General features: G+C 36.0%; 2 protein-coding genes across 4 annotated transcripts in view; one reads left to right on the top strand and one right to left on the bottom strand.

Moving 5' to 3' along the window:
• Positions 1 to 16856, top strand: part of STIM2 (stromal interaction molecule 2) — a 135801-nt gene that overhangs the window by 14903 nt on the left and 104042 nt on the right. The window contains exon 1 of one of the 3 annotated variants that reach the window (XM_087827911.1): positions 15363 to 15461. The exons of the other annotated variants lie outside the window; for them this stretch is intronic. The gene's annotated coding sequence lies outside the window, so the exon portion shown is untranslated. Of the gene's footprint in view, positions 1 to 15362; positions 15462 to 16856 lie in introns of those variants that run through there. 3 annotated transcript variants of the gene reach the window in all.
• On the bottom strand, positions 10675 to 11646 carry LOC107541221 (C1GALT1-specific chaperone 1-like). The gene has a single exon (XM_016218219.2). It carries the CDS (start codon positions 11623 to 11625, stop codon positions 10675 to 10677), a length of 951 nt encoding a protein of 316 aa, XP_016073705.1. The 5' UTR covers positions 11626 to 11646.

Here is a 16856-nt window from a genome sequence, read left to right as displayed (position 1 = left end):
AGTTATTGGACTTAGATTTGTGAAACCTAGGTGAAATAAAGACATGTTCATTTTACTTGAACCAACAAACTGAAGCTAGCTTTTATTTATGAAGAATTAACCTTAGATCATGTTAAATTGAAAAGCATTTGAGCTAGTTTCTATTTTTTTTTGAGAAGTTTAGAATACCCATTTTTTACAAGTGCTTGCTATTAAATTAACAATACCATCTGGAGGTAGAAAATTATCTCATATTTACTCTCTATATATGTACATACACAAACAAATCTTTTAGCCATTAGAAAAATACACTAGTTTATAAAAGAACAGTTGGGTCCAATTTTGTCCTGGAGGCATTTACAATTTATATTTGTCCTTGACAAGTCAAATTCCAAATGACCTTCCCCCTTTTAAAATAAGGACAGCCATTTTTAATATCGCAAAGAATTGACACCTAACAACAACATAGGTGGAGCTGTTTATTTAAATCCTCTTTTTGAAACTTTGAGAGAGCAATTAAATATACTTTTCATTCATTTTGCCTAATTTTATAGCTGGCTTTTTTCTAATTATGCATGCAAAAATTAATTTAGAAGTATCAAAGGATCCTCATCTCAGCCATCTTAGTTATAAATGGGAGGCGGACTGTTGTAGGCCTTGTTGGCTTCAGAGGCAGCCCATGTTAATTTTGAGGTGGGTAGAGTCTGAACAAACTTCTAGTGAAAACCAGCCCTTATGTGCATGTCTGTAGACTCGTGGAATGCTGTGGATATCTCTTTAAGACTGATTTATGCCCTAGAGGAAATTTTTTCTCAGGCAACCCCACAAAGATTCTTAGTCACCTAAGAATATTCGAGCAAGGGCCAGCAAGAGCTTACCTGGCACTGCTGGAACCTTGTCGCTTTCCAAGGCACGGGCCCCTCTCAGTCAACCTGTTCCAGGGTGCTGCGCCCTTCTCCCTGAGGGTCCTGCCAGCTTCTCCGGCATTGGCTGTTGTTTTTGCACTGGGTTGACTTCTAGAGCCCATCTCTTCCACTCTTGGGGATCTAGACAACTATCGTCACCCTGTTGGACAGTTATCATCACCTTATTGGCTCTTCGGGTTGGGAAAGCAAGTGTTCTTTCTTTTTCAGAGCTAAAGAGGGTTCATTCAGACTCTCATTTAACCAGCAAAGATTTTGTTCAGACTCTGAGTAGGCAATCTGATTAAAAAGCTGAAATTAAAAGTAGCAGCCCATTTTCTCCCCCTTTCCTGGGGTTTTCTTAACCTTATCCACCTCGAGGACTTTGTAAGAAGAGCTCAGTTAAAGTCATGGCCTGCTTATTTAAAGCAAGGAGGCCTGAGATTCTGAGGGAAACACCCAGTTTCATCAAGTGTGAAGAGGGGAGCCGGTGGGACACGATGAACCCTTGCTTGTACCTTGCACCTGGTTCAGTCTGCAGGCTGGTTCTGCGTAGATTTCTTTAGAATCCTGCCTACTGCGCCAGGTAAATGTCCGTGTAAGAAATGTCCAAACGTGTAGAGAATTTTATGAGTTCATTTTAGCCAAACTGCCAACACATGCTGGGGAGCAAGATCTCAAGTGCTCCTGAACTTTTCTTTAATTGATAAATTCACGTTTTTTAAAAGAGCTTAGAGAAATCAGAATGGTATGATTATTAAAAAGGCTGGAATTTATTTAACTTGTAATCTCCAAGACTTTGAAAACATTTAAAAATGCTGGCTATTGTGAAATTAGTAGTAAAGTCAGTAAGTATTAGGCATGGCCTGGTATATTACATTGTGGTATTTAGTTGGGGAATAAATTTATTCAACAAATGTTTGAATGCCTACTGCTTGACACTTTTTCGATGCTGAACAAGTATTAGAAAATAAACAAATGAAGTTCCTATTGTTGTGATTTTACTTTTAATGCTCTGGTCATTTGTCGGGCATTTACAGTTTAATTATATACAGAATGTGGTCTTGGAACAAATTGGCAACTTCCTCATTTTATGATTGCCACTGATCCCAGTATTCACTAGTTCCTAGACTCCTTTGTAATTGAAGCTGATTTATTAATCATTTTACTCATTTATAATATCAGTTACAGAAGTCATGATAAATTTCTTTGAGTCATATACAAAGCATATATAAATACATGTATTCTAAGATTACCTTTGATGTAATATAATTGACCTAGAATTAAAACCCAAATCAATTGACTCCTAATTCTCATTTTTGCCATATGCTTTATTATATGTCTTTATGGGATTTCTTTTGAAATGTCATAGAAACCTGCAAATATGTTGGTCTTCTGAATTTAGTCAAATGTGAAAATCTATGATAAATTGTTTAAACTTGTTTATAAGATTATCAATTAGTTTTTATAGTGTACTGTAAATTTACATTTTGAAGACTTAAAAATTTTTCTGAATATTAAACTGTACATAGTTAGGACTGTTTTTTACTTTCATATTCTAGATTAGTAAAGGAGTAAAAAATCATTATGATATTCTAGGGCCTCTAATTTATAATGAAACAACGTGAGAATAGAACTTTGCTTAAGAATTCAAAGATAATAAGATAAATAAGTATTTTTTGCCTTCAGTTTTTCACAACTTTTGGATAAACAACAGCTGTTTTTGATTGAATGCACATTCCAGAGCAAAGCATGGTATGTTTATAGATAATTTCTTTCCAATGATTGTGAAGATTTACCCTAGCAGAATTCAAAGTCAAAGGACTACTAAGATCTTATGGGAAAGAAATAGTCTGTGAAGTGAGGATCAATAGCCCATGGAAATCTTTATTAATATCTAGATTTGCTAAAAGAAAATACCATAATAAAAAATCATTTATATGTTTTGAATTAGTAATTCAGAAAACTTTTTCATTTTTTATCCTTTTATTATAAGGAAGCGTCTAGAATTTCCTTTTGTAGATTGTGAAATGCTTGAAAAACCATTTTATATTGTAGTAAATAGTATGTACACTAAGAAGCATATTAGTATGCTACTCAGTATTTAGTCAATCAGGAATTTAGATATCCTTTTTTGTTATTTGGAATTGTTGATTGATACCTCTTAGGGTCCACAGTGGTTTCAGACATGTTGTTTAACTTGGATGAATAAAATGGCAAAAGCTTTGGGTAAATTTATTTAACAAGTCTTTGAATATCTGCACTACTATGGCTCAGACATCTTCTGCAAGTCACAGGGTATTGGTAAAATTTGAATTCTTGTAAGGACCTTGTATCAGGAGACATGAGGATGTTGAATATTGTAACTTGGTTCTGTTCCCATCACTTAGATGGGTCTTTGGATCTTAGCACTTTTCCAGCTTTCAGACACAGGGGAATACTTAAGAAGCTAGGTAGACTTTACCTAGATTTCCTTTAACTCAAGATTGCATTTTAAAAGTCTCAAGTCTGGCTCTTCTCTGCTTTATTCTTGTCAATTTCTAGGTCCCTCTTTTTTTCCAGTTATCCCTGACACAAATTTTCATTTGAAATGATAAACCATAAATAAATTTGTAATACAATTTTTACAAAGTAGAATTTTCCTACAGGATTTACTAAATTCATATACAATATTTGTTTTTACAACTCACAACTTTATTTAATGTACTTGCCAAAAATTAACATTTGTTTTGTCTAAGTAATGTAGTCTGATGTCTACATTTGTTTGGTAGCTGTTGGAAGGAAACTGTAATCTGTGTTTATTGGGCTATACTTTACAGTTCATGTTTTTTAAACCTTTCACCTTTTCTTTTATCCATTTCCTCTAGTTCATTTTTATGTGGGTAAATAGTATGTCACTGTATTTTTATAGATAATGGAAAATATTTTTACAATACCTGCTAAATACATACTTTTCAGTAGTTAATTATTTAAAGCTTTATCTTTTGTCTAAACCTTTTGCTTTAACTTGCTTTATTTAAGGTAAGGATACCTTTACAATTATAAGACTTTTCTGACCTCCTTGACTCTTTGGTTTATTCACTTTAATTAATTTTGGAAAATCTCAACCATTATCTTTTCAGATAATTCTTTTATTTTTCTCTGTTCTCCCTTTGGGACTCCAATTAAGTGTATATTAGGCTATTTGACATAGTCCCACAATTGTGTGCTCCTTTCTGGTTTCTTTTTAAAAAACAAAACAAAAACTTTTTTCTTTTTTTTTGGTTTCAGTTTGAATAATTCCTATTGATCTATTTTAAGTTCACTGATAATAAGGGATTCTTCAGCTTTGAAATAGTCATTAAAAAATTTTTTTTATTGCCATTTGCCTCTCACAGTTTCCATATCTCTGCTGAAATTCTCTATCTGTTCATACATATTGTTTGGATCCTTTAACATACTAATGTTTTCCTCTAGATCTTTTAACATATTAATCATAGTTATTTTAGCATCCCTGGTCTGATAGTTCCAACATTTGGGTCATCTCTGTGTTTTTTTCCTTTGTGTGCTTTATATCTTGACAGTGAGGTTTTTGTTTGTTTGTTTTTTTGCTTTTTAAAATGTGTCTCATAATTTTTTATTGAATGATAGAACAGTTGAAGCTGAAGTAAATATTGTCTATGCTTAGAAATGGGTACGCTTCTTCTGTCAGACTGTTTGTATGGTAGGTTGAGTGAATTTTGTCTCTAGTATGACTCTGTTGTTACCATTGTCACTTCTAGTGCACCACAGACTTTAACTTTCCCAGTAGTGGATTGCTGTTACTTTGTGTGGCCTGAGTAGTATTCCTGCTCCATTGTCAACTGTAAGCAGCATGCATATACTGTAGAGGGGCTCTGTGTGTGTGTACTAGGTTTGTGTTGGGAGCAGGGGGATTCTTTGTTCTTCTGATCTACTCTCAGTCCTAGGTTGGGCTTATGAGCCTGTGCCTTCAAAGTCCAGGTTTCTCTGTCTTTTTTTCCCTTCCCCCAGTGGCAGTGAAACTCTGCCTTGTATCTGAGGGAAGAATGAGGTCAGAGAGAGTTTTCTGTCCTTTGCCCAGTGGTAGCGCACTGCTTTGTCTCTGTCCTCAAGTAGTGGGTTTTTACTTCTGCCTATCCTCTAGGAGTAGGGGTTCTTTGCCTGGGCCCTGGGGGTGGGAGGTTTTCCTAACCTGTTCCAGAGGTAGATTACTGCTTCTCATGGTCTTTGCTTATGTCTCAGACTCTGACTAATCCTGGTTTTTGGCATATGTCTCTTTTTGCCATTGTTTTCCTTCCAAGTTTTAGATTGTTTTCTTTTTTTCCTGGCTCACTTGTATTCCTTGTGTTGCTTTTGACTTATTAAAGATAAGTCCTTGCTGCCTAGACCCCTATGGTCTACCTAAATTCCTTAGTCTTATGTTCCCTTTGCTTTTCGTTCAGGTTGACTCATCAACCTTACTTAAAAGTAAGGTGCTTACTGAAGTCAGTAAGCTTTTCAGTTATTTTTGTGATTCAGAAATTACTAATTATTCTAGTTAATCTACTTGACTATGTATAATACTAGACCCTCTAGACCTTGGGTCATTGTATAATTTGTACCAAAAAGTCTCTAATGAGGATTCTATAGTTCTCCTTAGTTGATTTCACAATCTAACGGTTATTACAATTTTTAATTTTCATTACTCACCTCTGGTGAAGAGTGCATGGTTTTGTAGAGGTTGAATCAGATGACCTGGTTTTAAATTCCTGCTCTACCATTTCTTTTATGTGCCTGTCTATTTATCCACAAAACATTTATTGACAGCCTTCCTTATTCTGGAGGCAGAGTCATTATGCCTTCCGGCAGCTTTAAGTTATTGATCATAGTCACTTTATTATTGTTTTTCATAGGTTCACGTTGGATCCTCCTAACAAGTCTGTGAGAGCAATAGGTATTTTGTAGTAGTTAATTGAGGAATTATTTTAGGAAACTGAAGCCCTGCATAGTCACATATCATGCCCTTTCTATCATAGATAGTAAGAGAAGTAAACCTTCCACGAACATTAATAATGTCCCATCTGATGGATACTTCGTAATATATTTAATTTGAAACACACTAAGTTTTAGTTCTGTAAATAATGATTCAGCCAGACTCCTAGGAGCTGTACTTGATTGTTCTGGGTCCTCATCTCCCATATCCTGACCATCTTTTAGTAAATACATATATTTTGAGTTTATCTACTTTTCTTTATTTCCATTGCCATCACACTAGTCGAGGTTGCCCTTATCTCTCACTGGGATCCTGTAGTAGCTTCCTAACTTCTTGTTATTGCTCTTGACCTTCTATAGTCTGTTCTCTCTGAAGCTTGTAAAAATGCACATAAGATCATTACCTTCCCTGTTCTGTGGCTTCCCTTTGTAATTACAATAAAATAGAAACTTTTTACCCTGGTCTGCAAATCCCTACATGGTCTGGCTCCTGTCTACCCCTCTAGATTTCTCTCTTTTTACCACCCCTCCTCCCCACCAACTTCCTTTCTGCTGCTAAAATATGCCAAAGTCTCTGTTTCTGAGTCTTTGCACTTGAGGTTTCCTATGTCTTGACTGTTTGTCTCTTCCTCATCAGCTTTTTGCATGGCTGACTTTAGTTTTTGGTTTTGTATCGTTCTCAGAAGTACTTTTTTTGGTGACCACATGTGAAAGCACTCTTCCTACTTCCTCTCCTAATAAACACACAAAGCACTTATAACACTGATGTACACTTATAAGTAGAAATTATATTTTATATATATTTACTAACTTGCTATCTGTACTTACCCATAGAAATGTAAGCCTTTTAAAGAATTGTACCCTTGTCTGGTTTGCTCATATATTACCTAGATAGTGTCGAGTACGTCATAGGTAATAAAACTTTTAGGATAAAGAATGTCTTAATTAATACATTTTGTGCATAAACCTTTTTTATATTTTGATGACCCCCAACCTCCCTGAGGTAGAAAGCCAAAGTAGAATTAAGCTAAGGAAAACATTTAATGTATTTTGAACCATATATGCTAATTTAAATAGTTCATAAATGATTCCCTGCCCTCCCCCCCATTTTAATATCTTATTATACTTAAAATGGGTGCTGTGCTACCTCAGTTTTCATTCTTTTATATAAATAGTCTTTTTATTATTAACTTGGAGAATACAGACAAGTATAGCAAAGAGAATAAAACAAATTTCACCCCTCAGAACCACTTTGGTATTGTTCTCTTTTACATATAGTGTTATGTTATAAAGTTGCAAACATCTTAGATATAATTTTGCATATTGTGTTTTTAATTTTTTAAATTTAATTTATTTAAAAAATTTCTTCATTGATTTCAGAGAGAGGAAGGGAGAGGGAGAGAGAGAGATAGAAACATCAGTGATGAGAGAGTCGTCACTGATTGGCTGCCTCCTGCAAGCCCATGACTGGGAATCGAGCCCGCAACCTGGGCATGTGCCCTGACTGGGAATCGAACTGCAGATATTCTGGATCCTAGGTCGATGCTCAACTGCTGAGCCATGCCTGGTTGGGCACATCTTGTGTTTTTAAAATCTAACATTCTGCACTCTTTCTTAACTGTTAAATGGAATAGAAGATGTGAATTATTTATTTGTTTTTGTAGGAGTTCAGAACGAATTACCCCAAGACGTGCCTCTGTGGTATACAGATTGTTTTGAGCTAAAGGCAACCAAGACCCTGTGAGCTCAAGAGAAACTTCTGCCCCTCTTAACTACCTAGAAGAATTTGAATTAGAGGCCTTGACAATAATTATAGATTACCAGAGATGTATAGGGCAGGGCAGACTTCTCATTTCTAAACGTGCTCTTATCATCCTACAGTGACCTTCTTTCCCTCTGAGGCCCCACAGAGATCCTTAGCTCAGAATGTCAGATATACCTCATTTTCCCTTTTTGTCTTGGAGCGTCTCATGAGGTTTCTGACTATTATATATGTGGGATTCCCATGGGTACATCAATATTAAATTTGGTTATTTTCTCTTGTTAATGTGTCTCATGTCTTTTTGGTTATTAGACCAGCTGAAAGAACCTTGAGGGTAGAGAAGAGTTTTTTCCTCCCACACATTCTTATAGTTGGATAGATTCCTATTGTTGAATAGGCTGTTTTCAGTTAAAAATATTGTTATAAACGCTTATGTGTATAAATCTTTGCTGCACCTTCCCAAGAGCGTACTATTAGATTAAAATATATGAATATTTTAAGATTTTCAGCTATTGTAAATAATGCTGCAATAAATATTACTTTTATTAATATACATTGCTGCCAGAGTGCTTTCTGGAAGGGTTGTATTTTTATTTTATTTTAATTTAATTTAATTATTTTATTTTAATTAATTGATTTAATTTTATTATTTTATATTTTATTTATTTTATTTTATTTTTATTGTTGACATTATTACAGATGTCCCCCATTTTACCCTCCTTTGCCCACCTCCATCCAGACCCTGCCTTTCCCCCCTCACCTCACTGTTGTCTGTGGCCATGGACTGTGCATGGACATAGACAACAAACATGTGTATGTTCTTTGGCTATTCTCTTCACCTTCTTTCATCCTGGCTACCCATCCACCTCCCCTCTAACATCTGTCAGTCTGTAACATGTATCCATGGCTCTGGTTCTATTTTGTTCATCAGTGTATTTTGTTTATTAGATTCCACATGTAAGTGAGATCATATGGTATTTGCCTTTCTCTGACTGGCTTTTTTCACTTAACATAATACTCTCCTGGTCTACCCACACTGTCATAAAAGGTAAGAGTTTGGAAGGATTGTGGTTTTGAGTGCCCATTGGTGTTTTTATTGAAAAAAGAATCTTTGCTATTTTGGGTGAAATGTCATGTTTCATTTCTTTAATTATTAGAGTTTGAATATTTTTCCTTTTGTTTATTGTTAAACACATTGTCCATATGATCAAGGGTTGGAGTGGTCCTGACAACAGGTCTCTTAAACAGATGATATGATGAAGACTGATTCTTTCCTGACATTCCTTTGTGGTTAGTCTTGTGAAAATGTGGTATTGAAAGGGTTTAGCTTTCCAGTAGTTTAATTGTGCTTCCATTTTCTCTAATTTTGTTAAAGTTTCAGCTGTTGGTAGTTTTTTTTTTTTCTTTTTCCTTCTTTAAATTCTGGTTTAATCCAGAAACCTAGTTTCTTGAATTTTTTTTTTTTTTTTTTTGCATTTATTGATATATTTATTACAACTATACCATGATACACTAATGTAACCGAATGTGATATAGTAGAAATTTAATATATTGGTGTTGGGGGCAAGGTGACACTTATAAACTGGGTGTTATAAGTGAGATACTGTTTATCTTTGGACTCACAGTGAACATGATTTGATTTGTAGTAATTGCATCTGAGACCACATATTAGGTTGCTTGATAAAGGGGTTTATTAATTTTCAAAATAACCCTTCATTTTAACCAAAAGCCCCAATGAGGAAAATCAGATAAATTAAAACAAAAGGTTTTTAAACACTACTCTGATGACCAATAATTTGAAGTCCAAGGTCCTCTTGAGGTAATTTCTTTCTGGTTTGCAAAAGCTGTGGGAGATCATTAACATCATGAGCCCAGCTACAGGAAATACTGATCTCTAAAATGTCATGGTCTCAAACCCTGTGGGGCCTTATGGATCTAACTTAATACAACATGTGCAGGCTCAATTATAGGACAAGTTAGCTCCAAGTATTTTATACATTTATAAGCACAGGAGCTGTTGTATTCACCACTGGATAAAGCTTCTGGGTAGGCACTGAAATTAGGTAAATTGGTATAGTAATCCAAGGTGAATGGTGAGGTTAAGGCTTCCACACCAAAACCAGGTGGAATATGGTACAACCATGAACATGGGGAAAAATTTCAGAATTTGAACAGGTAAACAAAACTAGGAAAGACTCAACTCAGGTAAGTGAAACCGTCTGATTTCCAAAAGAAGTTTTTCAAAGGAGACTTCCACAAAACTCATTTGCCCAGCAAGAGTAAATAAATCTCAACTTATATAGTTTTATCCAAGTCACAGCTGAGAGCTTGATTAACTGGGGAACAACACAGTTAAATGACATTACATTCTTCATAGTCACTACTCCAATTTCAATATCTGCATAGAGAAGTACAGAGAGTTACATTGAAATTGTGTATGCTGAGGAATGCCACTAGATTAGCTCCCAGGAAAATTATTAAGCTCTATAATTGTCACATTTTCTCTCAAGGATAGATTTCAACTTCCACTGTTACATTGGTTGGGAACATTTCCTTTGTTGGCTGTGTATTTTAAGAAAGCAAAATCATTGGCACTTGCGGAGGCTTAGAACATAAACCAACATTAAAAGTAATGGAAACACAGCTAAAAGTTTTATCTTAATAACAAATTCACAACTAGAGATTCATTTGCATATCTTAGAAAGCTAAAAAGACATGTTACATTTTTTAACCAATCAGCAAAAATATGTGCCACAGATTTTAATGTTCATAATTTAGTTTATCACATAAACATGTTTATAAATATGTTTGATTTGCAAAATTATTACATCTTTCCAGCATGTTTGAAATTTTCATATGTGTTTTAAGGAAAACCCCCACCCTATTTAAAAATGTACTACTAAATTTTAATCTGTGATTAAACCAGTGTCACCAAACTGAAAAAGAGAGAAAAACAAAACAAAATGAAACATACTGCTGTGTTGGATATGTAGTTGTTACCACAAATAACGACAACACATGTCTTATACAGTGATCATATACATGCTCTTGTTTTATTTCTCAGTCATTGTCAGAACCATTTGGAGGTAAGAAAACCAATGCATCATTGAAAATATGCCCAAATGGCCTAAGACGGTATACTCCATACATCATTGCATGCATCTGATTAGGAGTCAGTCCATTAAAAGTAACGGCCATATCTGAACAACCTCCTCCTACTACCAGGTTGGGTTGATTAGCCGTTGCCTCCTTAATTAAAAGCCCAACAGATTTGGTATTAAATAGATCTTTTCCTTCAGAATCTTCTGCATTTTCTGCAAACACTCTAGCATATTTCAGGCAGACTGCTAGCTGCTTATCTTCAGATATCTTCCAAATCATCCCTCCCTGTTCAGGACACTTTTCAGGGACAGAGAGAAGTCTGTTAAGTCTTTTCATTGATTTGATACTTAAGACAATTCCTCTTTCCATATTCACATAATCAAGGTCTCCAGATTTTACAGTGTCACCTAGATAGAATGGTTGTGATGGATCCTTTTTTAACAAAAAATACTTTAAGTTTTCAATAATAGCAAACGTTGAGGGGCGTGCAAGGAAGAACCAGTTGTAATGGTCTCTGTATTTATCAAAGGCATAAGCTTTTCTCATCATCAACCACATGTCATTTGTTTCCATGTTAATTGACTCAAATACTTTAACTTTTTCAGAACTGAAGAACTCTGCTTTGTCACAGTGTTTGGTCCAAGTCTCCTTCACTGCAGCCCAAACACTCACATCTTTGGGTTTTACAAGGATGACGCAATATACCCAAAAGCTCTTACTGAGCTCCATGTGTTCATGCTCTGAAATTTTCAAGATACCTTCTTTATTAGGAGCTTGTAGGTGATGATGCTTATGGTGGTACATTCTATTTCCATAACCAATCCTAATGTGTCCTAGCATAGTGATCAAGGTACAGAAAATGCTTCCCAGCATCATACCTTTCAAAAATGAACTGCTTTCAGAAAGCATTTTTCCAGAGTGGCTTTTGAGATGAACCTTTTTAGGTAAAGATAGTTGGGGTGGAGTATGGGAAGAGGAGGAGGGGGAAATGGAGACAAGTGAGCGGGAGGTCATGGTCACCTCAGACCCCATTGAAGGACCAAGAAGGGCCTCCAGGAAGGCTGCTCTCAGTCTCTCCCGGCCCACCACCTACTCCCACCACTGCACCTGCCCGGGTACCCCGTGTAGAGCATGCTGGGAGTGGGCCAGGGCCCAGGCCATTCCCAAAAGAGAGTGGGGATGGGCCCCTCTGGGGGTCACTCCGGACATAGGCCGATGCCCAGGGACTCACCCGCATCTAGAAAGTCTCAGGGGTGGGCCGAATTTCTTAATTAACAACTCAGATGTCTGAAGAGTAAGTTACCATGAGTATTACAAATGTTAGCTGCCTTTCTTCTCTATTTTTTTTTTGAAATATGTCTATTGATTTCAGAGAGGAAGAGAGAGGGGGAGGGAGAGAGATAGAAACATCAATGATGAGAGAGTCATTCACCGGCCGCCTCCTATAGGCCCCCTACTGGGGATGGAGCCCTCCGCCTGAGCATGTGCTCTGACCAGGAATCGAACCTCCATCTCCTCGATCATAGGTTGGTACTCAGCCGCTGAGCCAAGCTGGCCAGGCAGCTGCCTTTATTTTCTATTGCAAGTTCCTTTTGAATATTGACCCTTTTCTCTAAACAGTGAGGTCCATGATACCTAATTGCATAGTCTGAAGTTTGTCTTCATCTTCTTTTATGGCTTGAACTATATAATAGGTAAATTCAGGGACTGTTTCTGTTTTCTTTTTTAGATTCCATGTATAAGTGAAATCATCTGGCATTTGTCTTCCTTTGTCTGACTATTTCACTTAGCACAGTACCCTCTAGGTTCATCCATGTTGTTGCAGATGGCAAGAATCTTTTTTTGTGTGTGTTTGGCTGAGTTATTGTTTATCCGCTCATCTATGGATGGGCACTTAGGTTGCTTCCATATCTTGGCTATTGTAAATAATGCTGCAGTAAACATATGGTTGTATATATCTTTTTGAGTTAGTGTTTTGGGTTTCTTTGGATAAATAGCTGGGAGTGTAATTGTGGGGTCCTCCTTTGTCTCTTGTTATAGTTAAAAAGCTACCCCCCTGCTTTTTTTAAGTGACTGTATCTGTGGTATATATAAAGAGTTGTGAGAGAATAAGGTAAAGGAGATAAATGAAATAAAATGGGGCTCTGAAGTAAAGTGAACTTACGCGATTTTAGTCAGAGTGAACATTAATATACCTATGTAATAGGGTTCTTGTCAACAGTAAATAAGACCAGTATAGGAAAAATGTGTAGCACGATCTTTGCCACATAGTAACTCTTACAGAGTGTTAGCTTTAGTGTTTTAAATTCCCACAGTTTCTTCCTATGATGGTACAGTGCTGTAACTGGTTTTTTATTTAATTTTTAAAGATATTTGTAATAAATGATTCAAAAAGTACTAGAACAGGACAGGAATCTGATTTATTGCTACTATAGCCACTACTTAGGGAAATTCAAATATAAAGAAAGCTAATAGTTAATGATCCTGCTTTATATAAAGAGAGCTGTGTAAGTTTTTTTAAGAAGGGCCTCTTTGTTGCCTTTCAGTGCCTACCTATCAATTGGCTATGGTAGAAACACCCTGTTTATTTAGCGTTTTGGGGAGATTAAGTATCCCACATGAATGAAGAGCCAGCATTTATTGAGTACTTATGTGTCAGGTGCTGTTCTAAATGCTTTATACAGAATAACTCATTTGGTCCTTACAACAATGCTTATGAGTAGATCTCTATTTTATAGGAGAGGTAATGGAGGCCCTGAGAGGTTAAGTACAAGTTCACACAGCTGGCAAGTGGTAGAGATGGGATTCTACCAATAGGACTCACAACCTTAACCAGTATTCTTTTGACTCTTGAATAATTGCAGGTCAACACCTTTGGATTATAAATGTTTTATTGCAAACATTTTTGAAGCAGATTATTTCTAAAATTTGTCACTTATTTCCCTTCCTTGTACTGAGTGTGGTTTGACAGGCACAATGTTACTGTTAGTGCACATGCAAAAAGCACAGGTATTCTTCAGGACTATGGATTTGTGTAGAGCTTTTCAGCCTTATCTTTCATAGCTTTGAACTCCTGTAATAATTATTTCTTCATAAACTTTTTATTTATAACTGTGTGTAGAAAAAGGGCACAAAATCAGTCTATAGCTCACCTCTTTTTCACAAAGTTAATATTTTCATATTACCAGCTCCCAGATCAAGAAACACATTGCCTTCCTCCCTGAAGTCCCTTATGCGCTCTGATAATCACTGCTGGCCTCTGCCCAGCATTAATCACCGTCCCTGTACTTCAATATCATAGAAAAGCTTTCTTTCCTGTTTTTGAATGTAATATAAATATGGAATCATCAACATGATTATATCCAGGTTTTTAAAAAAAATTTGTTTGTTAAGGCTGGAAGATAGGTATCAAAGCTTGAGTTGTCATAACTCTTGGTAGTGCGAAGGATCCTCCTTTACACTCAGTAAAATGTATAGAGTTTTAGTGTGATATTTGTGACATCGTTTTTATTTCTGAGGATTTGTATTTTTTTCAGGTTTATCTGCGTTTTGCCAAGGTGAAGTCAGAAAGCGCTTTCAGATAAATAAAGTGTTTACTGTGCTTATCAGACTTTAAGGAGTTTAAGAGCAGAGAAACTTAAAATATGAAAAAAAGCTAAATTTAGTATCTCAGGTTATAGATAGGTATACATATATGCAGTTTATATATACATATCCAATGTTGATTTATCCTGAGTACTGAGAAATCCTATGGTGGTTTATTGAAAAATTCATACTAGATACTAGATCTAGATACTAGATCTTTAGAAGCTGACTACCACGGACCAGTTCCTCTTATTTGACAGATAAGGAAGTTGAGACTCTGGAACCTCATAATTTGTGGTAAAGTGGAAAAAAAGAAAAATAAGATAGGTGGGACATTCACTTTCTTTTTATATTCATTGTAAAACCAAACCAGTGAGAATGGAAGGAGAAGTAGGGAAGTGTATCAGGTTTTTCTGCTTACAGCTTTTACTGTTTACCAGCATATTCACATAATTGAGAAGGTTGGTTGACATTTTAATTTAAGGGTAGTATTAATTCAATGTATATTTATTGAGCACTTATAGACATGTTCTGCACTGGAGCAATGAGTAAAAGAAAACAGAACAATGAGCTTACCTTTAAGTAGGTAAGAAGGACAGTCAACAAGTACACAAGTAAAAATATCATATGTTAGGAAGTAATAAATGCTATGGAGGAAAATTCAATAGAGGCACCAGAGAATGTCAGGACAGAGCGTATGTGTTTCCTGTTTTGTACACAGTGGTTGAAGAAAGCATAGGTGACAGCTGAGAAGAGGGAAAAGGGGAGGGACAGAGTGATTTGGATACTCCTTAGGTGGAGGGAACAGCAAGTACATCATGGGCGCTGATATGGAACAGGCTTGGATTTTGGAGAAACTTCCAAGGACACCACTGGGCTGGTGATGGAGTAAGCAGTGGAGAGAGGAGTAGGAGATTAAGTCAGAGAGTAGCCAAAGCCAAAATTTATAGTGCAGGGTTTTGTAGATTTTTTTTTTTTATTAAAAATATATCTTTATTGATTTCAGAGAGAGGAAGGAAGAGGGAAAGGGAGATAGAAACATCAATGATGAGAGAGAGTCATTGATCGGCTGCCTTCTGCACATCCCCCACCGGGGATTGAGCCCGCCACCTGGTCATGTGCCCTGACTGGAAATCGAACCGTGATCTCCTGTATCACAGGTCAGTGCTCAACAGCTGAGCCATGCCAGCCGGGCAGGGTTTTGTAGATTGATGTGAGTACATTTTTCTGAGTGAAATGGGAGCCAGTGCAGGGTTTTCAGAAGAGTTGCGACATGCTCTGACTTGTGTTTTAAAAGGATCACTTTAGTTATTTCATTGAGATCAGACTGTAGAAGGGCTAGTCTCAGGGAGCAGGGAGACTAGAGAGGAGACTTCTGTCCATGGGAGAGGGTGATGGAGCTCCAGGGCTAGCTGTGGAGGTGTGGGAGGTGGTGTGGTACAGGTGGTTCTGTGTGCAGAAAGCTTTTCTGTTCTGTTGTCCTGAAGATCAAGTTCAGTGTAATAGAAGCATTGTGATGTAAACACACAAAATTTTATGCTTTGTTATATAATTTAAGTAGTTAAGACATTGGAACAAACTTCTTATAGTTTTCAAGTGCTAGATATTATGAGGTAGCATAAACACCAAACCATTGCCTGTTTCCATTTCTCCAGCCCCTTTAAAACATAGGGTTTCTTTAAGTTCATTTTCTTACTTTTTTGATCATTGTTGTTTTCATTTCTCATAACTTTCCTTAGTGTCTCATTTTTAGCCTTTCTCTTATGTGCTGATGTAATTACAAATAAATACCTGATCTTTTCTGGTTTTCCATACTTTCACTTGTTTTCCTTTTGTAGTTTATTAGGTTTTTGACCTTTCTTTCCTGATTTTGTAAATCTCTCAGATTCTCTGAAACATATTGCTGTCTCTGTCACCTACCTTCAAGTTTTACTTCGCTTGATTATCTAACTAGAGCTTATTTCATTTTGAAAGGCAGAGAGTGTCTAGCAGGTAAACGTACTTAGTAAATGCTTGATTTCTTTTGCTTTATTCACTTTGGGTTAATTTCTCTTTTTATTAATAACTTTGTTTATTCACTTATTTGTTGTAAACTATATTCCTTATTTCATGTACACATTTAAAAATTCATACATATATCTCCCAGTTATTAGTCTGTGATATTTCACTGAATTTTCTTTTAGTTGGTACTCCCTTTGCTTTTTTTTCTTTCTGTTTCATCTGGTCCCTTTGGAAGAAACTGCAGAGATACAAATGTGGCCTTATCTGGACTTGTGATAAGTATATAAACATCAAATAATGAAGCCTTTAGGAACTACTTGTGAGATGAGCAGAAGGAGGTAACTTGGATTTAATAAATGAGACTGGCAAAGATGGTAAAAGTAATTTCTACTTCGGTTGAGGTTTTTACTCTTGCTAGTCTAAAATCAGAGCATGCCATTATACAATTATAGACTTTGAATTGGAAGAGATGGACAAACCTTAATGATCAAATTTTCTACTAATTATAGGAATCCCTATAGTGCATCCTTCATTCATTAGTTTCTCAAATGCAT

Source organism: Miniopterus natalensis, chromosome 1 (genome assembly GCF_054644295.1).
Source record: "Miniopterus natalensis isolate mMinNat1 chromosome 1, mMinNat1.hap1, whole genome shotgun sequence".
NCBI classification, from domain to species: Eukaryota; Metazoa; Chordata; class Mammalia; order Chiroptera; family Miniopteridae; genus Miniopterus; species Miniopterus natalensis.
The sequence above is the reverse complement of the archived record's forward strand: the minus strand, read 5'-3'. Positions and strand labels throughout refer to the sequence as shown.